We start from the raw sequence: 24,523 nt of genomic DNA, 5'->3' as shown, positions 1-24,523 counted from the left end.
AATGTCAATTACTTGTGCGGGGGCTGACATTGAGCTGAATATTGTTCTTGGCATTGAAACCTAGGGAGAGTGAGTGAGAGAGTGAGGTAGCTAAATTGTGATGGGCCACAGTGTTCCCGCTCTGGGCCTCTCACACAGGCTAAGGGTAAGGTGAAAGGGTGCTACGGAGAGGAGATCATCAGAGGCAACGTGTGCTGAAGTCATCTGTAGAGAGTGATTCGCGGTGAGCTGAAAGCAACTTGGTCAGACAGGGGTTGTAGTCAGCTTTCAAAGCAGACACAGCACAGCTGGCTCCAGAGGGTTCAGCCCAAACATTGTTGCTAATTGCATCTGTCTTCATTTTCCGCAACCGTATAACACCGGTGAAAAATAAAGAAAAGGCTGGAAACTAAAAGGAACTGTTTCAAAACCGCAGAGCACTGTTCATTCGTAACTGTTCATTTTAGTGATTGCCAACTCTGATTGCTTCTGTCAGAAATCAAAATATAATGCCTGTGCAGTGTTTCTACTGTAAGCCTGCCTTTTTGAAGACAAGGAAAAGAGACTGAAAGGAAAAAAATATATATACAGTGGACAAAACATTGTGAACATCTGCTCTTTCCATGACATAGATGAAGGTGAATCCAGGTGAAAGCTTTGATTCCTTATTAATGTCACTTGTTACATCTACTTCAATCAGTGTAGACTAAGGGGAGGAGACAGGTTAAAGAAGGATTTTTAGCCTTGAGACAATTGAGACATGGATTGTGTATGTGTGCCATTCAGTGGGTGAATGGGCAAGACAGAATATTTAAGTGCTTTTGAACAGGGTATGGTAATAGGTGCCAGGCACACCGGTTTGAGTCAAGAACTGCAACGCTGCTGGGTTTTTCACACTCAACAGTTTCCCGTGTTTGTTAGTCACACGCGCCGAATACATTTCTTACTTACAAGTCCCAAACAAAAATGCAGTTAAAAAAAAATACAGTTAAGAATAAGAAATAAAATTAACAAGTATGAAAAGACCAGCAGAAAAATAACAATTGCGAGACTATATACAGGGGGGTACAGAACTGCTACGCTGCTGGAGTTTTCACACTCAATAGTTTCCTGTGTGTATCAAGAATGGTCCACCACCCGAAGGACATCCAGCTAACTTGACACAACTGTGTTAAGCATTGGAGTGAGCATGGGCCAGAATCCCCGTAGAACACTTTCAACACAGCGTAGAGTCCATGCCCCGACGAATTGAGGCTGTTCTGAGGGCAAAAGTGGATGAGGTGAGGTGCAACTCAATATTAGGAAGTTGTTCTTATGTTTTGTACACTCAGTGTATTGCCTGTCTCATGTGCAATATGTGGGGCTCTCGCAGCATGAAAACCTACGTAAGCAGCAGTCAAGGAGTACAATTTGGGTTTTCAAGACGGTTGCTATTGATCTCTCCTCATCGGGACATTCTGGCTTGACCCTCTCCAAGTTAAACAGCAGCCGTATGTTGAGATGTTTTTTTTTCTTTCACTACTTTGTTTCACTCCAGATACAGCTGCATCTCATGCTGACAACGTTAAAGACCGCTTGTTAAATATGTACATGGTACAGAGGGCCTTTACCATCATGGCCTCGTCCTCTGAGTCTGGCCCCACTGTCTTTTCTGGTCGTTGGTGCAGGTCGGGAAGAGAGCAGGGCCCTGGCCTTTAACAACACCCTGGCAGAGAAGGGAAAGCCCTTTACCCTGAAGGACAGTGTTTGCTTGTTTTAATGTGGTCGCCTCAGTATTTTGGTTTCCAGCAAAACCCGACCACATATCAACTGACTGCCATGTGCAGACTTGAAAATTACAAGTCCACGGATCGTTTGAGCTGAACGTAAGTTCAACCGCACATAATGTTATTTTTTGTATCCCTGACAGAGATGATGACATTTTATAGTCCTCTTGTACACTTGTACTTGCCCAATAATGACCATGCTCTGCCTTTTTACAATGGCAGTGTCCTGTAAAAAAAACATAGTCCTGTTGACCTCAGACAATAGAACATTAACAAAGTATCTACAGTGCAGTGAGCGGTACTAGGGATGACATCAGGATTCTGAAATGTTTCTGTAAGTGAGTTTGTGCTGAGTCCACCTCAACAAGTGTGTAATGTGGTAGTGGAGTGTGGCGTGTAACTTACAAAGTCAGAGACATGGGACAGTCAGAGGCCCCTTGAGAGGGAAATCAAGGCAAGAAAGGGACAACACAGCATCTCAAATGTGCTTTCAACACACAAGTCTTCTACTGCTGACATTCTGCTTAACCTACCTCAGAAGAAAATGAATTACAAAACTAAGCGTGAGACTATATAGCATCTCTGACCCCTTTCCAGCCCTCCCTGGTAACAACCACAAATCTAACCAGGCCTCGTGAAAGCTAGGTGTCAAATTAATATACATTTAGTGTGAGCAGCATTGCAGAGCTCGGAGACCTAAACCTCTGGAGAGGGCTAGCGTTACGGTTCAAGCCCTGTTTTGTGGTGGGTTGAAACAGGTTAATTTTAGGCCCAGTTACATGAATAATAACTGGAAGCAGTGTGTAAATCAGCGTTGTCAGATTTAATACCTGGGTGTGATGGGGGAAAGGGTGCATGCATTGCTTTTGTTTACATCTAGCGCAGTCATAACTCTTATGCTAACCAGTCTGTTATGATCCTCTTAAAGTGCGATTTTGCAGGCGTTGAAACTGTGGTCTGCTCTGAGTGTCAATTGTTAAATTTAAGCAATCTATGCATCAGATAGTAGGATTCAATTACCCCAATGATTGAACAACTGCCTCAAAGTGAACATCCATGATAGCTTTGCCTGCTCAATTAAAACACAGCCTTTGAGCAAGCCATGCTAAAAGTACAATTTTGTCCTTACCTCTCTTACCATTCCCGTTAATCATAAATTATTTGACTTCCATGAATCTTCTCATGTCAATAAAAATGGGACAGTTTACGCACCACCACTCAATCATAATTTAATTAAAATAGTCTGGGTAGCCATTTGATTAGGTGTTCAGGAGACTTATGGCTTGGGGGTAGAAGCTGTTTAGAAGCCTCTTGGACCTCGACTTGATGCTCCCGGTACCGTTGGAGTCTCTGACCATTTGTATTACACTCATATTAATAGCAGGGGAAAAAACTACGGAAGCAGCAGAAATATTTAAGTCCATAGAAATGAACAAAAGACATTGAACATGTCTCAAAAAGATGTTTGACTAGTGTCGAGCTTGTCGACTGATGGTCACTTGTGGTGACACTACTCGGTGCTCAAAAGGGTCAGCAGAGACAAACCACACCCAGTTCAATGACGTTAAACCTGTGCTGCCAAGAACGATGGCGTCGGTGTCAGAAATGTACGACGTAACCTGGGAAGGTAAACACAGACAGACGATTAAACGTTTTAATGTACTGTATGGCCGAAGGTGTGTTGCTAAATCCTTGTCTAATTCGACGTAGTGCATTTTAGCCGTCGTTCGGCGGATGTAGCTGTGCCATCTCATCACGCCAGCTGCTGACTTGTTCGCTAGCTAAATTCGGCTGGCTAACACGAGACAGCTACTTAGCTAGCACATTATTTCTGCCTGGATTTCTTATTTCGAAGTTAGCTAGCTAACGTTAAGAATTGATTAATCTGTTTTTGTTGTCGTAGCTAACAGTCCACAGCATGTGTGAGTTTGTAAGGATACACAGCAGGCTAAACTAGCTAGCCAGTTTAAGTACCTTACGCCTGTCATCTGATTATAACTAAGTTAGCTAGCAGTCTGTTGTCGTTCTGCCTCTAGTTGGCTTGCTAAAACACACGGTCTTGCAATGGAACCTACTAATAGGCAGGGAAAACCCGTTCAGGTGATTTCTTGTCTAACATCAAAATAAATCACAGCACGTTTTTGGTCTCAACAGTTAACTGATTAGTTTTGTACAATACCATTGGCCGTTAATGTTGTAATGTAATGTAATGTAAATGTAATTGAATGACTAAAACTGACATTTAAAAGGATGCTGATTCCTGTTGACAAGACATTGATAAATAGCACAATGCCAAAATACCGTTTTAAAGTGTCCAAATCGGAAAGTATTCAGACCCCTTGACCTTTTCCACATTTTGTTATGTTACAGCTTTATTCTGAAATTGATAAAATTAAACAAATTCCTCAGCAATCTACACTCAATACCCCATAATGACAAAGTGAAAACACATTTAGAAATTTTAGTCAATTTTAAAATAACAGAAATACCTTATGTAAATAAGTATTCAGACCCTTTGCTATGGGACTTGAAATTGAGCTCAGGTGCATCCTGTGTCCATTGATCAGCCTTGATGTTAATACAACTTGGAGTCCACCTGTGGTAAATTCAATTGATTGGACATGATTTGGAAAGGCACACACCTGTCAGTAAAAGGCACATGACAGCCCGCTTGGAGTTTGCCAGAAGGCTCCTAAAGGACTCTCAGACCATGAGTGTCATGTCTGGAGGAAAGCTGGTACCATCTCTATGGTGAAGCATGGTGGTGGAAGCATCATGCTTTGGGGATGTTTTGCAGCGGCAGAAACTGGGACACTAGTCAGGATCTAGGCAAAGATGAACGTAGCAAAGTACAGAGAGATCCTTGATGAAAATCTGCTCCAAAGCGCTCAGGACCTCAGAATGGGGTGACGGTTCACCTTCCAACAAGACAATGACCCTAAGCACACAGCCATGCAACACGTTTTGTTTATCACATCCATCGATAACACTTAAATAAATAGAATAGGGGGCAAACGTTTGGGGTAACTGCATTCTAAGACCTGCGACCCCCAGCGCATATGACAAAATCAATAGTACAAACCCAAAGATTTTGATCTGTTTTAAGCAATTGATCTTGTCATCGTGTTGGCTATAGACATTATGAGGTAAAAATGGATGACATCCTGATGACTACCTCATCTCTGTACCCCACATATATAATTATCTTACAGATTCAACCACAAAGTCCAGGGAGGTTTCTCAATGCCTCGCAAAGAACGGGACCTATTGATTGATGAGAAAAAAGCAGACATTGAATATCTTTTGAGCATGGTGAATTTATTACACTTCTGAATCGTGTATCAGTACACCCAGTCACTACAAAGACAGGCATCCTTCCGATCTCAGTTCCTGGAGAGAAAGGAAACCGCTCACCGTGAGGCAAGTGGTGACTTTTTAAAACAGAGTTTAAGGGCTGTGAAAGAACACTTGAGGATGGATCAACAACATTGCAATTACTCCACAATACTAAGCTAATTGACAGAGTGAAAAGGAAGCCTGCACAGAATAAAATTATTCCAAAACATGCATCCTGTTTTTAACAAGGCACTAAAGTTATACTGCAAAACTTTTGGCAAAGCAATTAACTTCTTGTCCTGAATATGAAGTGTTATGTTTGAGGCAAATCCAATACAAAAGATTACTGAGTACCACTCTCCATACTTTCAAGCATAGTGGTGGCTGCATCATGTTATGGGTGTTAAAGAAACAGAATGGAGCTTAAGCACAGGCAAAATCTAAGGCCAAATATGTGACCGATCACCTCGATTCGGTCTTATGTAGCAAAATTTGAAATGGTGTTTTTTACATTGTCTAAAGTAGACTCAGAGCTAGAAAATTGTATATCATACACTGCAGTTGAGGAACAATGGGAAAGTTCTTCTGCTTTGAAAGTTGATAAACTTGTAAACCCACTTTTGAGTTAATGGTCCTTGAATGTTTTGTTACACCTTCTGGCGAGGTCTTTACACCCATTCAGCATCGTTCACACCCTCTTAAGCCTTAGCCCCACCCATCTCTTTAAGGATTCACATGTGAGGCCATGTGGTATACACGCAATATCAAATAAAATCTGAGTTTATTTGTCACATGCATAGGATACACAAGGCGTAAATGGTACAGTGAAGTGGGTTAACTGTATACATGGATGAACGCTTCACGGCAGACTGGAACCATTTAACTAAGTTTTGTTTGTAGCTACATCTTGGGTGTGTTCGTAAATTCAATATGGAGTGCCAGAGTGACCTCTGGGCGTTTGTAAATTCAGAGCGTTGTCAGATTGTCCGTTCGTAAATTCAGAGGGTTTGTTCAGTAGGGTTGGTCCGAGCGTTCTGTCCTTACAACGGCAGTCAAGCACCCAAGCTAACATCGACTACTTCCGGACACAAATGAGAGAGAATCTCACTCTGACAATTTTACTCGCCCTAGCAGACCTGGTTAGGCTGTTTTCATGTTATCCAGAGCGTTGGTGACTAACTGTGCTGCTGGCAACAATTCAATTGTTTTTTTAGGAAGGTTTACTTATTCCGGCAATATTCAACGAGTGTTGAGTGTTAGTAAATTAATCAGTTATTCTGTCGGAGTACATAGCCAGAGTGAGTTTACGAGCACACCCCTTGTCTGGCCAGCGTTGAGTCAAGTCACTCCGGTTCACACTGACTGTGGCGTGTGCAGGAAGTAGCCCATTACTTTATCCAACTGATCTGTCGATAGCGCCTGCTAAATTGGGGTCATCAATGATGTTGAGAAAAGTAACAACTTTTGTAGTTCTCGCTAATGTTATATCTTTCAAAAACGTTGCGGTAGAAAGGACTGTCATCACATACTGAACAGACACATACTTAGACAGACGCATGCTACATGGCAGACCGATCCAAACTCCTCTCCTGGCATGTCTAGCCCATCCATTATCTCAGCCAAACTAATTGTACAATCCAGGTGTGCAAAGCTCTAGAGACTTACCCAGAAAGACTCACACCTGTAATTGCTGCCAAATGTAATTCTAATATGTATTGACTCAGGGGGTTGAATACTTATGTAATCAAGATATATTAGTGTTAGACAAATGACAAATCCATTTTAATTCCACACAACAAAATGTGGAGAAAGGGGTGTGAACACTTTCTGAAGGCACTGTATGTCAGGAACCAGTAGGTAGCCCAGATTTTTAGAGAGTTGGACCAATAACCAGAAAAAGTGTGCACTGAACTGCCTACTCGAGTAGAGGGCTGCTGGTTCATGATCATTACCATCCACTACTGTTGTGCTATTTAGCAAGTTTTGATAATTGGAATGTTTTGATAATTGTGTTCACAGAAATGAGAGACAAGCTGCGGAAGTGGAGGGAGGATAACCACAGAAACAGTGAGCAAATCGTGGATGTTGGTGAAGAATTGATAAATGAGCATGCATCCAAACTTGGAGATGACAGTAAGTACATATGTATTAAATCAAGATTCACATCAGACTAATTTCTGGTGCTGCTGTAGTAGGCAGAATCTGTTTGTACACAATGATCCAAAACACTAGCCATCCATCACAAGATGTTTGGGAGCCAAGGACTTGATTTGTCAATTTGGTTTCATTCTTGACTTATTTTTATTAATTGAAGAAAAAGTAGCATTATAATATGAAGGATGTCAACTTTGAGGCAAGACATTTTGATGATGGAGGTGTATAGTGTTTTCAGGCATCATAGATATACACAAAGCCAACATTTACAGTTAGGCAGCATGTTCCATTTTGACTACATTTAGTGGCAGAAGGGGACATTAATTAATATACTGTATTCTCAGTCTGGCAGAAAACATGCAAATACTCCAATCTAGATTTTATATGGACTGCTATAGTTTGTAGTTTCTCTGCAACATGATTGCTAGAACAGGTTGTACAGTAGGCCTATGACTGATTTGGTCTTGTCACAGTTCTCTGCTCATGAAAGCAAGGAAGGGCATCAATCTCTCAGAAAATGATTGGTTCTCCCAATGGTGAATTAATTCAGTGTGGAATCAAGGAGTACCGACTTCCTTTGTACAGGCATAGAATAACAGGGAACCAACCTGCGCTCATATGGATACCGCAGGAGATATGATTAGGCCTGTGTTATGCTGCGAAGACATTGAATACATGTTACTTAGAAGGAGAGCGACCATACACTTGTTAACACCTTCCTGTTCAGTTTACACCCTTTTCACTGGTAGTCCAATGGGAGACTGTCCACTCAAACATACAGTGCCTTTGGAAAGTATTCAGTATCCCTTGACTATTTCCACATTTGTTTTTACCTCATCAATCTACATACAATACCGCATAATGACAAAGGAAAAACTGTTTTTTTTTCTTCAAATTTTTGGCTGATTTATTAAAAACTGAAATACCACATTTACATAAGTATTCAGACCCTTCACCCAGTACTTTGTTGAAGCACCTTTGGCAGCGATTACAGCATCAAGTCTTTTTGGTTATGACGCTACAAGCTTGCCACACCTGTATTTGTGGAATTTCTCCCATTCTTCTCTGCAGATCCTCTCAAGCTCTGTCAGGTCTTTCCAGAGATGTTTAATCAGGGTTCAAGTCTGGGCTCTGGTTGGGCCACTCAAGGACATTCAGAGACTTGTCCCGAAGCCACTCCTGCATTGTTTTGGATGTGTTCTTAGGGTTGTTGTCCTGTTGGAAGATGAACCTTCGCCCCAGTCTGAGGTCCTGAGCGCTCTGGAGCAGGTTTTCATCAAGGATCTCTCTGTACTTTGCTCCGTTCATCTTTCCCTCGATCCTGACTAGTCCCTGCCAGGTTTCCTCCAGACATGATACTTAGCATTCAGGCCAAAGACTTCGATATTGGTTTCATCAGATCAGAGAATCTTGTTTCTCATGGTCTGAGAGTCTTTAGGCGCCTTTTGGCAAACTCCAAGCGAGCTGTCATGTGCCTTTTACTAAGGACTGGCCTCCTCCTGGCCACTCTACCATAAAGGTCTGATTGGTGGAATGCTGCAGAGATGGTTGACTTTTTGCAAAGTTCTCCCATCTCCACAGATGGACTCTGGAGGTCTGTCAGAGAGACCAGCCATGGGTGGGCCAGGCCAAGCCAATCGGCCTGCGTTTTCCCTCACAAAAGGGCTTTATTACAAACAAAAATACTCCTCAGCAACCCCACCCCCCCTCAGACGATCCTGCAGGTAAATACGTCCGATGTTGAGGTCATGGGCTGGCGTGGTTACACGCGGTTGTGAGGCCGGTAGGACGAACTCCCTCAACCTGAGATCTGTGGTGTTGTGTGACAAAACTGTAACATTTTAGTGTGACCTTTTATTTTCCCCAAGCACAAGGTGCACCTGTGTAATGATCTTGCTGTTCAATCTGCTTCTCGATATGCCACACCTGTCAGGTGGATGAATTATCTTTGCAAAGGAGAAATGTTTACTAACAGGGACATAAACACATTTGAAGAAATAAGCTTTTGTGTGTATGGAACATTTCTGGGAGCTTTTATTTCAGCTCATGAAACTTTACATGTTTTGTGTATATTTATGTTCAGTATATTTATATTTGTCTTATGGCTTAGGCGTAGAAGCTGTTCAGGGTCCTGTTGGTTCCAGACTTGGTGCATCAGTACTGCTTGCCGTGCGGTAATATAGAATCTCTGGAATCTTTGTAGGGCCTTCCACTTACATCACCTGGTATAGAGGTCCTGGATGGCAGTGAGCTCAGTCCCAGTGATGTACTGGGTCATACCCACTAACCTCTGTACTGCTTTGCGATCGGATGACAGGGGACAGATAGCAGCTAGGTGAAAAAGGTTCAGTGGCTATCCCCTGGCAATAACATCTCTGTCCCGAAGCAAGCACCAGTGAGCCTGGAACTAGCCCCGTGCTAGGCCAATCTCCTGATTAGCTGAAGAGGTCCGTCAGCCACTCCTTGGGCTACAATACATATTTTGTCAATTGGCCTGGACCCCTTTTACTTCCGACACGGAGCCCCGCCAATTCCATCACGACTGGTCTACCGACGTAATTCGCCCGAGGGGTTTCAACAGGCTCCTCCGTTGCGACGTCCCCTGAAGACCCATCCGCTAGCTGTCTAGAGCATATCGGACTGTTAGCTGAAGCCATTTTCTTGGGTTACAATACCTATTTTGCCAATTGACCTGGACCCTTTTACTGCCTACACGGAGCCCTGTCAATCCAACAATTCTGGTGTGCCGACGTAACCGTCCGAACGGGCTACAACAGTCTTCTTCCATCGCGATGTACCCCTAAGGCCCTTCTGCTAGCCCCAGCCTGCTAGCTGTCTGAATCGCCATGTCTCCAGCTCGCCGAGCTTCCCACTGGTCCCTATGATTACTCGGCTACGCATGCCTGTCTCGTCCATTGCTGTTTTGGTTAGTGATTATTGTCTTATTTGACTGTAGAGCCTCCAGCCCTGCTCAATATGCCTTAGCTAGCCCTTTTGTTTCACCTCCCACACGTGGTGACCTCACCTGGTCTAAATAGCCTGGTCTCATAGCCTTTAGCCGTACCCTTAACCTACTTCTCCTCTGTTCCTCTGGTGATGTAGAGGTTAATCCAGGACCCGCAGTGCCTAGCTCCACTCCTACTCCCCAGGCGCTCTCATTTGTTGACTTCTGTAACTGTAAAAGCCTTGGTTTCATGCATGTTAACATTAGAAGCCTCCTCCCTAAGTTTGTTTTACTCACTGCTTAGGAAGGCCACCGAAAATCCTGAAATTTCCATCCCTAACTATAACATTTTCCGACAAGATAGAACTGCCAAAGGGGGCGGAGTTGCAATCTACTGCAGAGATAACCTGCAGAGTTCTGTCATACTATCCAGGTCTGTGCCCAAACAATTTGAGCTTCTGCTTCTAAAAATTCCAGAAACAAGTCTCTCACCGTTGCCGCTTGTTATAGACGCTTGTTATAGACTGTGCCCTGGACACCATATGCTGTGCCCTGGACACCATATGTGAATTTATTGCCCCCCCCATCTATCTTCAGAGCTCATACTGTTAGGTGACCTAAACTGGGACATGCTTAACACCCCGGCCGTTATACTATCCATGCTAGATGCCCTCAATCTCATACAAATTATCAATGAACCAGTACAACCCCAAATCTGTAAACACGGGCACCCTTAACTAAGCATGCCCATTAAAAAAAAATATAGAACCAGGAACAAATATAGCCCTTGGTTCACTCCAGACCTGACTGCCCTTGACCAGCACAAAAACTGTGGCGTACTGCATTAGCATCGAATAGCCCCCGCGATATGCAACTTTTCAGGGAAGTTAGGAACCAATATACACAGGCAGGAAAGCAAAGGCCAGCTTTTTCAAGCAGAAATTTGCATCCTGTAGCACAATCTCCAAAATGTTCTGGGACACTGTGAAGTCCATGGTGAATAAGATAACCTCCTCCCAGCTGCCCACTGCACTGAGGCTAGTAAACACTGTCACCACCGATAAATCCATGATAATTGAGAATTTAAGTAAGCATTTTTCCACGGCTGGCCATGCTTTCTACCTGGCTACCCATACCCCGGTCAACAGCCCTGTACCCCCCCACAGCAACTTGCCCAAACCTCCCCCATTTCTCCTTCACCCAAATCCAGATAGCTGATGTTCTAAAAGAGTTGCAAAATCTGGACCCCTACAAATCAGCTGGGCTAGACAATCTGGACCCTCTCTTTCTAAAGTTATCCACTGCAATTGTTGCAACCCCTATTACTAGCCTGTTTAACCTCTCTTTCATATGGTCTGAGATCTCCAAAGATTGGAAAGCTGCTGCGGTCATCCCCCTCTTCAAATGGGGAGACACTCTAGACCAAACTGTTAGACCAATATCTATTCTACCCTGCCTTTCTAAGGCCAACTTAACAAACAGATCCCCAACCATTTCGAATCCCACCGTACCTTCTCCGCTATGCAATCTGGTTTCAGAGCTGGTCATGGGTGCACCTCAGCCACGCTCAAGGTCCTATATTATATCATAACCGTCATCGATAAAAGACAATACTGTGCAGCCGTATTCATCGACCTGGCAAAGGCTTTCAACTCTGTCACTCACCACATTCTTATTGGCAGACTCAACAGCCTTGGTTTCTCAAATGACTGCCTCGTCTCACTTGGCCTACCTGGTTAAATAAAGGTGAAATATAATAATACATTTAAAAAAAAGTCACATACAGTTGCAAGGAAAAGTATGTGAACCCTTTGGAATTACCTGAATTTCTGCATAAATTGGTCATACAATCTGATCTTACCTTCATTTAAGTCACAACAATAGACAAACACAGTCTGCTTAAACTAATAACACACAAACAGTTATATGTTTTCATGTCTTTATTGAACACACCGTGTAAACATTCACAGTGCAGGGTGGGAAAAGTATGTGAACCCTTAGATTTAATAACAGGTTGGCCTCCTTTGTCTTAAATGCAGTAAACTCAATGCAACGTTTTCTGAGTTGCAGATCAGACTTGCCCAACGGTCTGGAGAAATTTTGGACCATTCCTCTTTACAAAATTGTTTCAGTTCAGCAATATTCTTGGGATGTCTGGTTAGACCGCTCTCTTGAGGTCATGCCACAATATCTCAAACGGCTTCCTATTTTGAGGTCAAGGACTTTGACTGGGCCACTCTAAACATATTTTCTTATTTTGACCATTCTGTTGTTTTACTTCTGTGTTGTTTACTGTTGCATCCAACACTCTACTCAGAAAATTGGATGCAGTCTATCACCGTGCCATCAGTTTTGTCACCAAAGCCCCATATACCCACCACTGCGACCTGGAGGTATGCCTTTATTTTGACTGAGGCAGCAAATCAGCCCCAAACCATGATGCTCCCTCCACCATGGTGTGCTGTGCCTTTTTTTCTCCATACATAGTGTTGTGTTCCCTCCAAACAATTCTACTTTAGTTTCATCTGTCCACAGAATGTTGCCAGTAGCACTGTGGAACATCCATGTGCAGTTTTGCGAACTTCGGATGTGCAGCAATGTTTTTTAATTTTGGACAGCAGTGGCTTCTTTTTATTTATTTATTTATTTATTTATTTATTTTACCTTTATTTAACCAGGCAAGTCATATTGAACTTTCTTTTTTCCTTTGAAGTATCTACTTGCACATTCATCTTCTGTACATCTATCACTCCAGTGTTTAATTGCTAAATTGTAATTACTCGCCAACGGCCTAACCATTGCCTTACCTCCCTAATCTTACCTCATTTGCGCACACTGTATATAGACTCTTTTTTTTTTTCATTGTCAGCGTTTTGTTTATTTGAACTTGCAACCTTCTGTTGTTGTTTGCGCCGCAACCACTAGGATTCTTTATCTTGCCAGGATGCTGTGTAAATGAGAACTTGTCTCATCTTTGCCTACCTGGTTAAATAAAGGTGAAATATAATCATACATGTTAAAAAAAAAAAATTCTACATTTGCAAGGAAAAGTTTGTGAACCCTTGGACCTGAATTTCTGCATAAATTGGTCATACAATCTGCTCTTACCTTCATTTTGTCACAACAATAGACAAACACAGTCTGCTTAAACTCAATAATTCACAAACAGTTATATGTTTTCATTCTCTTTTTGAACACATTTGTAAACATTACAGTGCAGGGTGGGAAAAGCTTATGTTTAGATTTAATAACATTTTGTGACCCTTTTTTGTCAGACAGTAACCTCATCTCAAACGATTGGACTCCAGGTTGCAGATCAGACTTGACACAACGGTCTGGAGAAATTTTGGACCATTCTAAGCGTGTATTGTTTAAACACACTGTGTTTGTCAATCGTCTTTACAAATTTTTGTTTCAGTTCAGCAATATTCTTGGGATGTCCAATTAGTTTGAACCGCTCTCTTGAGGTCATGCCACAATATCTCAAACGGGTTGAGATCAGGATCAACTGGGCCAATTTATGCATATTTTCTTATTTTGAAGCCATTCTGTTGTTTCACATACTTTTTCTTGCACTGTGTTGCATCACCCAACTAATGTGTGCAATAATAGTGTTTAACATGATATTTATTTTGACCTCAGCAAATCAGCCCCAAACCATGATGCTCCCTCCACCATGGCCTGCTGTGCTTTTTCTCCATACATAGTGTTGTGTTCCCTCCAAACAATTCTACTTTAGTTTCATCTGTCCACAGAATGTTGCCATAGCACTTTGGAACATCCATGTGCAGATTTTGCAAAATATCGGATGTGCAGCAATGTTTTTAATTTTGGACAGCAGTGGCTTGATTTTTTATTTATTTATTTTACCTTTATTTAACCAGGCAAGTCAGTTAAGAACTAATTCTTATTTTCAATTGACGGCCTAGGGCTGAACGACAGATTTGTCGTTGAAGACAAATCTTCTGGTTACTAGCAACGCTCTAACCACTACGCTAGCCCTGCCGCAACTGTGGTGTCCTTCACAAAAACCAGTTTAGGGATCAAATAAAATAATTTACCATTTGAAGAACTTCAGATTTCCAATGAGGAGACTTCAGTTCATGCAGTGTCCAGTTTTTCCTGAAAGATTCTTGTGTAGGACACAACCCATTCCGTTTGTTACTATGTATTTGGCTACCAACTGAACAGAAGGAAATATCAGTCACCGTCGACAGAGATGAACTTTTTTCCAGAGACTTCTGTAACTCCATAATTTGCTGAAACATGGATTCTTCTTAACCTCATTGAAGCAATTCAAGGTGTTTTGTCATATCTCTTCTTTGAAATGGTCCCTGGAAGCCTCATTCTTCTCTGAGGGAGAGTATCAACAGTGTTGAACATTCTCCATTTATAGACAATTTGTCTTACGTGGACTGATGAACATCAAGGCTTTTAGAGATACTTTTGTAACCCTTTCCAGCTTTATGCAAGTCAAAATTCTTAATCTTAGGTCTTCTGAGATCTCTTTTGTTCGAGGCATGGTTTACATCAGGTAATGCTTCTTGTGAATTGCAAACTCAAATTTTGTGAGTTTTTATAGGGCAGGACAGCTCTACTCTCATCTCATTGATTGGACTCCAGGTTAGCTTCAGAAATCCTGTTAGCATTTCCTGGGCGCCAAACATCTTGGTTTTGCCATTTTGTTCAACCGGCACTCACAGTGAAAATCTTTGCAGTTCTGGAAAATTCAAGTGTCTTTATGCAAAACTAGGTCAATTCCAAGGTTTCAGCATCTTTTTCAAAATATGGCACTGTAAGTTGCATGGACTCACTCTTTTTATCCAAAAATGAAATAATGCCCCTAGTGGACTAACAGGTTAAAAGAAGATTAAGAAAAGGGAGGGCTAGAAATGTAATGTTTGGAAAAGATTTGGTGATGTGGTAAGAGGATGATAGCAGTGCCAGCTATGTTGTGTTGTGAGATGGTCACAAGACGGGACTTTAAATAGGCCTATGGCATGTCAAGAACTGCCCACTGTTTAGATGTGTTGAATGGAAACTGAAATCTGGACACTGACTGTAGGTCTATAACCTCTCACACAGCCTTATTTATAACTCTTGCAGAATTAATCATTTCTTGCAGTAAAATGATACACCAAATGTTGGCAAAATTTGATCTTGGGCACAGGAGTGAGAAATATGATTTCTTTCTTTCTACATCTTGAGAGAATGCAATGCTCAGTTAGCACCTCTACAGATGGTATGTCTTTATCATAAAAGCTGATAGTATTTCAACCACCTAAAATATGCAAGCTGAACTGAAATCTTATCAGAAACACCTTAGGTCGTTTTCACAGCTTTCTTTTTCCTTACCGGTCAAACTGATGTCATTTTGGACAATGTTTGGGGTTATTGTATTTTTTTGTTGTTGCGTTATTGTATTATCTCCCCCGTCCGTAAACGTCTTTGCTCCGCGAATGACAAAGAGAACTTTGAATGCTTCAATCTAGTTGACAACAGTATTCTATCGATCTATTACATTATTCTGTTGAGCCAAGGTTTATTTAGTCTTCTAAGGCAATATATCATGACAAAAGAGAAGCTACATGTATCTTATTATAGACAAGTTGACTAACAAATAGCCCACCAAAATGTTGGAAATTATAAGCAGAAACATATCTAAATCAGGCAACACAAAATTCTGCAACCCCTGTCAAATTCGTTCTACTGTCTGACTGTAGCCTATTGCATTTTCTACATTTGCGGGTTAGCGTTGGGTATGGGCCTCAGATTTTCACTTTATCATATAGTCGGGCGGTTGTGGATGGGTTATTGAACAAACAGCACCACTACCCCACACACAATTATCTGTAAGATCCCTCAGTCAAACAGTGTATTTCAAACACAGATTCAATCACAAAGGCCATGGTTTTCTTTGCCTCCCCAAAGAAGGGCACCTATTGATAGAAGGGTAAAACATTTTTAAGTAGATATTGATTATCCCTTTGAGCATGTTGGAGTTATTAATTCAACTTTGGATATTGTATCAATACACCCAGTCACTACAAAAATACAGGCGTCCTTCTTAACTCAGTCGCCGGAGAGGAATTAAACTGCTCAGAGATTTTTACCATGAGGCCAATGGTGACTTTAAAACCGTGACAGAGTTTAATGGCTGTGATAGAACACTGAGGATGGATCCACAACATTGTATTTACTCCACAATACTAATCTAATTGCCAAAGTGAAAAAATGAAGCCTGTACAGAATAAAAAATATTCCAAAACATGCATCCTGTTTGCAACAGGGCACTAAAGTAACACTGCAAAAAATGAAATTAACTTTATATCCTGAATACAGAGTGTTATGTTGGGGGCAAATGCAATACAACACATAACCGAGTAACACTCCATATTTTCAAGCATAGTGGTGGCTGCATCACGTTATGGGAATGCTTTTTAAGGCCTGGGGAGTTTTTCAGGAGAAAAAAAATAACGGAATGAAGCTAAGCACAGGCAAAATCCCAAATCAAAACCTGGCACAGTCTGCTTTCCACCAAACACTGGGAGATTAATTCACCTTTTCAGCAGGATAATAACCTTAAACACTTGGCCAAATCTACACTGACGTTGCTTACCAAGAAGGCAGTGAATGTTCCTGAGTGACCGAGTTGCAGTTTTGACTTAAACCTACTTGGAAATCTGAAAAGATCTGAAAAGTGTTGTCGAGCAATGATCAACAACCATTTTGACAGAGCTTGAAGATTTTTGAAAATAATAATTTGCCAATTTTGAGAAATCCAGGTGTGGAAATCTCTTAGACTTACCCAGACATACTCATAGCTGTAATCTCTGCCAAAGGTGATTCTACAAAGTATTGACTCAGGGTTGTGAACACTTATGTAAATATCTTTATGGGGTATTGTGTGTACAGTAGATGGATAAGGAAAAACATCTATTTAATCCATTTTGAATTCATGCAGTAACACAACAAAATGTGGAATTAATTCAAAGGTTATGATTAATCTGTGAAGGCACTAGTGTAGCCTGAAGACTTTTTAAAATCCAAAATAATATATTCCCACCTCAAAAGGCAAACCGTATAGGCTAGTATCTTTTAAAGCTGGACTCCTTTTGGTGTTACTGCCATGTTAGTTTGGGTTATAATAACAAATAGTCACTTCAGACAATGTTAGAACAGAGCGGTATACTACAAAGCAGGATCAATAAGTTAGCCAGCTATCTTTGCTAGGCAACCAGAAATAGCTAATTTCTCGTTCATTTAAAAAAATTGGATGTGTTTTTGTCCGTTGAATCAATTAGACCATGCCCATTTTAACTTTACATTTTTTGAAAGAAACGTATCAGAATATTTAGTCTCGTTAGCTGGCTAAGTCCTTGGTCCGACTTTGTAGTATACCCCTCAGCAGAATATGTACTGCAACATTTTAGAATTTTTTTTTTTGCAACGATGCTGGTTGTTCCCCTCTTCCGTTTCATCAACAAAACAATAACAAAGATGCTGGGTCAAACAGTGGTGTTTCACCTTCTTCCAATTCGAGCTTTAATGTGTCACAAGTTCTCAGAAGCCTAGGCCTAGTCAATATTTTTAGTAGGCTCACCAATGTGACTCAACTTTTGAATTGAATGATGCAGAAGCTTGGTAAGCCTCTTCTTGATTTAAAAAAAAGAACCCATATGTGATAGTTGGTAGCGGCACACTCGGTTTTGCCTTTAGGCTACATAATAGTCTGCTCCTTTCTCACTAGGTAGTCTTGCTGAACGACTCTGTGGAAGTCTCTTTTCCTTGTAGTCGTTATGATTCATAGTCTTTAAAGAGCAGGGTAAACACTTAACACGCCCCGGTTTTATTGAAACCACAGCCAGTTCTTAAATTGGCTGTGAAACAAGATGGCAATTATCAAAACAAGAGCTGGAATCATAAACAGGCAAGGAAAAACTCCAGGAGTTTGTTTGTTTTGGCATATCAGTTTTCTTGTTGAGTTGGGTTTTATTGTTCTTTCTCAATTAACAGTTAGACAGCGTTTGGCAGAGGACGTCTGGCGTGCTTGTCAAAACAGACTTGTCTGACATTTAGCATTAATTCCATTAATTGGATCCATTGGCCAAGCATATTATTAATCACTGTCTTTTACTGTTACAGTTGAGTGATTGAATAAACACTTCAATAAACATTTAATCTTTATTTCTAAAACACTGGATGAAATGTATCTGGCTATATTGATAAGCCTTGTGAATAAGGCGTCACACCGTAACAGCGAAATGAAGGGAAATGACATAATATTCTGTTGCCCTGGATGACCGCTGTGTAAGCTTTCTTTCTTTGTGCTTTTGGAAGGGGCTGCGAAGCGTTGTCTTTTGTATGTAGTTGCCCAATATCTTATGAGTTTTAGGACATTTTCCGTGAAGAACAAAATCTTGGAATACCAGCAGAATTTGGTCAACGGTCATTCACCATGATTGATCCTCTAAATTAAGGCTAATCGAGCGGTTTGTTTTGTTGTTGTATTGAACTGTCCATCCAGTCCTTTAAATACATGGCTTTATTTCTATGCAGCATATATTGATGATTATTAATACTAAAAGTGTGAGGATTGAGGAGAGAAATTATACTTGAAAGCAATTCCCCAGGACTGAAGGGCTAAGAGAGCAGACATTGTAGGACTGGATGGTGTTAACGAGTTTCTGGGTTGGTAGGAAACCATGCCAAGATAGCAGGCAGACATTATTTTCCCTGTTCAAGATATTGTCATATGCAAATGCAGGTGAAAAAGTTTTGAAGTGAATGCCCCACAGTTGAAAAGAAGCATGCTAGGAGAGCAGATGGGGCCTAATCCCGATTCCTGTTGAGGCATCACTTAGGGCCATCTCCTGTCCTTCCTATGATCCAGTAGAACAAGAAGAAAGCACCTTGTGTTAGTCAGAACTAATACTGTAATGACAGTCTGTGTCAATTGATCATGTTTTGATGTTCCACTTGACACTGTACTGCAATATTAAAACAGTGCTTTTTCTCTTTGTCTCCTGTGCCCAGTATGGATTATTTATGAGCAGGTGATGATGGCTGCGTTGGACTGCAGTCGGGATGATTTGGCTTGGGTAAGTGAACTACCGACAGCTGCCACACACGCCCAACGACTTCAAAATCCATCTCTCACAGTCATTGCTGCTTTGTCACCCCACCTGCCAAATGTGAAAATATTTTTATTTGGCCAAAAATATTACCCCATCTGTCTGTACTTTGGAAAAACCATTTGCTGAGCAGTGTTGGAATAAGGGAGTGTAGAAAACTCACTATAGATGAACACCTGTGTTAGTGTTAGCTGGAAACCTTTATGGAGTTGAACTTCAATTTCCTTGTTGATTCATCTGCCATCCCAGGGAGAGATCAAGGGGTGTGAATTCTTTCTGAAGGCACTATGATTTTTTCCTCCCACATATTTTTGGATTGAACAACAAAGCATACAGGAGAGAGATTGATACAAAAGGATGATTATTTTATATTTGAAAAATAAATAAATTGTCCCTTGTACATTAAATACATTGTTTTATTTATATGCCGCACATATTGATTATTCTTAATAATACAAGTGTGAGGCTTGAGGAGAGAAATTACACTCTCAGGATTCAAGGGCTTTATGAAAATGTATTACATTTAATATGACAAGAGCAAAAAGTTAAGATCACTACACTTTTCTAATATACATTGGGAATTTAAAACCACAGTTATTTCTAATTAGTGTTTAATCCAGTTTATTTTTAAGATCTGATTGAATATTTGTAAATCCAGCACGTGATAGAATGAGATTATTCTGTTTTACTCATTTTAGGACTGAATTGTGAGTTCTGGGTTGATGACAAACCATGCCTAGATAGCAAACAGACATTATTTTTGGACCGAATGGTGATTGAGCGGGTTATGAGTCTCTGGGTTGATAGGAAACCATGCCTAGATAGCAGAATTCATCATTTTCCTGTTCAAGATATTCTCATATGCAAATGCAGGTGAAAAGTTTGAAGTGAATGCCCACAGTTGAAAATAAGCATGGGGCCGATTCCTGTTGAGGCATCACTTTGGGCCATCTCCTGTCCTTCCTATGATCCAGTAGAACAAGAAGAAAGCACCTTGTGTTAGTCAGAACTAATACTGTATTAACAGTCAATGTATCATGTTTTGATTTTCCGATACGTTTTGGATTGGAATTCAATCAAATTCGCATTGTGGAATATATAACATTGTTCCTGCTTATTTTGATATGAATCAAAAGATCCCTTTTCACTGCAAAGAGCAGGAACCAATGGCATTACCCTGTGCGTTTGGATTGGAATAAAATCAAATTTGCATTGTGGATACACAGTGGGGCAAAAAAGTATTTAGTCAGCCACCAATTGTGCAAGTTCTTCCACTTAAAAAGATGAGAGAGGCCTGTAAATTTCATCATAGGTACACTTCAACTATGACAGACAAAATGAGGGAAAAAAAATCCAGAAAATCACATTGTAGGATTTTTAATGAATTTATTTGCAAATTATGGTGTAAAATAAGTATTTGGTCAATAACAAAAGTTTATTTCAATACTTTGTTATATACCCTTTGTTGGCAATGACAGAGGTCAAACTTTTTCTGTAAGTCTTCAGGTTTTCACACACTGTTGCTGGTATTTTGGCCCATTCCTCCATGCAGATCTCCTCGAGAGCAGTGATGTTTTGGGGCTGTTGCTGGGCCACACGGACTTTCAACTCCCTCCAAAGATTTTCTAAGGGGTTGAGCTCTGGAGACTGGCTAGGCCACTCCGGGACCTTGAAATGCTTCTTACGAAGCCACTCCTTCGTTGCCAGTGCGGTGTGTTTGGGATCATTGTCATGCTGAAAGACCCAGCCACGTTTCATCTTCAATGCCCTTGCTGATGGAAGGAAGTTTTCACTCAAAATCTCACGATACATGGCCCCATTCCTTCTTTCCTTTACACGGATCAGTCGTCCTGGTCCCTTTGCAGAAAAACAGCCCCTAGCAAACTTCAGACGGACCTGGACATGTACTGGCTTAAGCAGGGGGACACGTCTGGCACTGCAGGATTTGAGTCCCTGGCGGCGTAGTGTGTTACTGATGGTAGGCTTTGTTACTTTGGTCCCAGCTCTCTGCAGGTCATTCACTAGGTCCCCTCCGTGTGGTTCTGGGATTTTTGTCACCGTTCTTGTGATCATTTTGACCCCACGGGGTGAGATCTTGCGTGGAGCCCCAGATCGAGGGAGATTATCAGTGGTCTTGTATGTCTTCCATTTCCTAATAATTGCTCCCACAGTTGATTTCTTCAAAAAAAGCTGCTTACCTATTGCAGATTCAGTCTTCCCAGCCTGGTGCAGGTCTACAGTTTTGTTTCTGGTGTCCTTTGACAGCTCTTTGGTCTTGGCCATAGTGGAGTTTGGAGTGTGACTGTTTGAGGTTGTGGACAGGTCGTTTATACTGATAACAAGTTCAAACAGGTGCCATTAATACAGGTAACGAGTGGAGGACAGAGGAGCCCCTTAAAGAAGAAGTTACAGGTCTGTGAGAGCCAGAAATCTTGCTTGTTTGTAGGTGACCAAATACTTATTTTCCACCATAATTTGCAAATAAATTCATTAAAAATCCTACAATGTGATTTTCTGGATTTTTTTTCTTCTCATTTTGTCTGTCATAGTTGAAGTGTACCTATGATGAAAATTACAGGCCTCATATTTTTAAGTGGGAGAACTTGCACAATTGGTGGCTGACAAAATACTTTTTTGCCCCACTGTATAAGTGTTCTTGCTTAGCTTGATTTAAATCAAAACGTGCATTTTCACTGCAAAGAACAGGAACCTATGGCATTTTCCCACTATTCTGGACTGCTTTGAACTGGCTAAATGTACTATTGAAGTCTAGTTAATGTCCTCTCAGTTGTTTTGCTCCTACCTGCTTAAAATTGAGTGATAATTTTTAAAAAATATATATATTTTATGGGTGATGCGGAAATAGTATATAAGGATGTTTTGCAAGGATTCCCTATGCATTGCAAAGAATATTGCCGAAGACGAAACGAGATTACGTGAAGTTGTCCAATCACCTGCTCCCAGTGAGAAAGACCATGACTGTAGTTGGATAGGTCAAATGATCCGGGCTGCAGAACAGATTTTCCATCTCATCCAGAATATCGTTGGACGTGACGATAACCATTCCTCACCTCTGTCATGAGTGTGTGGAAAAAAACAAACTCCAGTTCCCTCAGAGACTGGAGGGGAAAAAAACTCACCAAAAGAGCATCCTGCCTCTCCTTTTTATGGTAGCGAGTGGTGAATTGTGGGTAGCCACAAGGCAACATGGTCTTCAACCACGTCAACTGCTGATTTTCACATAATTTCTTCAGGACCGTGTTGTTGCTCTTATATCATGGATCCCATGAATGGAAACCAGCTATCCCTCTCAATGGTCTGGGTGGACTGGATTGCGTCACTTAAAAAAAAAAAACACAAAAAAATACACTGCATATGACATCTCAAAACCACATATGTTTTACATGGATACAGTATATTTGTTTGTGTTTAAAGGGGCAGTGCGGTCAAAGTCAATTTCTTTTTTTGTATGATATTTCCTCACTATGAGGTTGAAATAACACTCAAATTGTGAATTTATGATAATGCCCTTTAGTGTAAGAGCTTTTTGAAAAAAACTCTGAGTGTCAGCACTTTAAGATGCGGAGTTTTTTCCCACAGCATGACAAAATCTGATCTGATTATTCTGAACAAAGACCAGTTGCTGGTGTTTAACTTTTGTGACATTGTTTTAACAATTGTTGCAGTCCACTAAGCCAAAGAAATGAATTGTACCGACGTGGTCAAACCGGGCTCTCACCTGAACATTGATATTGTAGTTGATTGTCCCACTCTACTCTGATCAGCTGTTTACTTCGAGTTTCACTTTCTGCCAGGCCCAGTTCATCGCATTTCAGCTCGATTTGTTGCTCATTGTTGCTCTCTGACTGCCTTTCGAAGTCCGTTAGCTGGCAGCATATGGTAGAAACTCAAATACCCAAGTCATGTCAAGGAGTTTGAATGGAGGGAGAAAGGCACAGCGAGGCTGCCTTTCCCTTAGCCTCCTTGCGCAAATTCGGGAAGTACGTACATGTTCAGGAATCGATTTTTATCATGCAGAAAAAAACATGACAAACTGATTGGTCAAATGTATATATATTTTTTTATTAGTTCTATTTTTATTCATTTCACAGAGTAGGCCCTGACTCCACGTCACTCAGGCTGTGTATGTTAATATATTTAAATTTTTATTAACATGCCCAGACAATCAAGCTGAGCATTTGAGTGGCAAAAGGAGGCTCGGGGAAATAAATTATTACAAATATATTGGCCGGCAGGTAGCCTAGCCGTTACGCGTGGGCCGGTAACCGAAAGGTCTTAATCTGGTTTTTTTTCTGTAGGGCATATAACATTTCCGTTGCGGAAAACGCAGACGGAATCCAGATTTTTAAAATGGAATTCAGCAATATTGAAAAATGTATTTAACTTATTAGAAAATAAACTAAATGTATTAAACTTATTAGAACATGTATTAATTTGCTGAAGTTAATCATAAGATATGAACATGCATCAAGTGATACTTATTTTCCAGCAACTTTCTGAAAAGGCACAGGAATGCCTCTGTGTGCAGTGCATGTATGTCTAGTCTACACTTTGTAGCCGTTAGCGTTAATGCTAATGATAATCGTCTGCTGGTAGATGGAAAGACTTTCCCTAGAATCTTCTAAATTAAATGATAACTGCAAAGTAGCCTACCTGGCAGAATGCCATTATTATTTGCATCAATCCAGTGGCCGTTTGTTTTGTAAATTCTGCAATCACATGAGCGCTACAGAAACACAGCTAACCAAACAACTGTCTCTGGGTGGTGCAAATCAAAGTTTGTGTCACGTGCACCGAATACAGTGAAATGCTTACTTACAGGCTCTAACCAATGGTGCGTAAAAAAAAAAAGGTGCGTGCAAGTAAAGAAATAAAACATTTGTAAAAAGACAGGTGAAAAAAAGAGCAGCAGGGCTATATACAGGCACCTGTTAGTCAGGCTGTGATTTAGCTCGTCTGGTAGGCTTGTGTCACTGGGCAGCTTCCCTTTGTAATCTGCAATAGTTTGCAAGCCCTGCCACATCCAACGAGTGGCAGAGCCGGTGTAGTATGATTCAATCTTTGACACTTTGCCTCTTTGATGGTTCGTCGCAGAGCATAGCGGGATTTCTTGTAAGCTTCCAGTTTAGAGTCCCGCAACTTGAAAGCAGCAGCTCTACCCTTTAGCTCAGTGCGAATGTTGCCTGTAA

General features: G+C 41.0%; 1 protein-coding gene across 2 annotated transcripts in view; it reads left to right on the top strand.

Annotated features, from left to right (window-relative positions):
• Positions 1 to 3,214: 3,214 nt before the first annotated feature.
• The window catches only part of LOC118367290 (ER membrane protein complex subunit 2), a 58,235-nt gene continuing 36,926 nt past the window's right edge, over positions 3,215 to 24,523 (top strand). For both annotated transcript variants that reach the window (XM_035750608.2, XM_035750606.2), the window contains exons 1-3: positions 3,215 to 3,372; positions 7,101 to 7,214; positions 19,216 to 19,280. In XM_035750608.2, the coding sequence (XP_035606501.1) occupies positions 3,237 to 3,372; positions 7,101 to 7,214; positions 19,216 to 19,280 (315 nt within the window). In that variant the 5' untranslated portion in view covers positions 3,215 to 3,236. The remainder of the gene's footprint in view (positions 3,373 to 7,100; positions 7,215 to 19,215; positions 19,281 to 24,523) is intronic.

Source organism: Oncorhynchus keta, chromosome 34 (genome assembly GCF_023373465.1).
Source record: "Oncorhynchus keta strain PuntledgeMale-10-30-2019 chromosome 34, Oket_V2, whole genome shotgun sequence".
NCBI lineage: Eukaryota > Metazoa > Chordata > Actinopteri > Salmoniformes > Salmonidae > Oncorhynchus > Oncorhynchus keta.
Note: the sequence above shows the minus strand (reverse complement) of the source record. Positions and strands in the feature narration are given on the sequence as shown.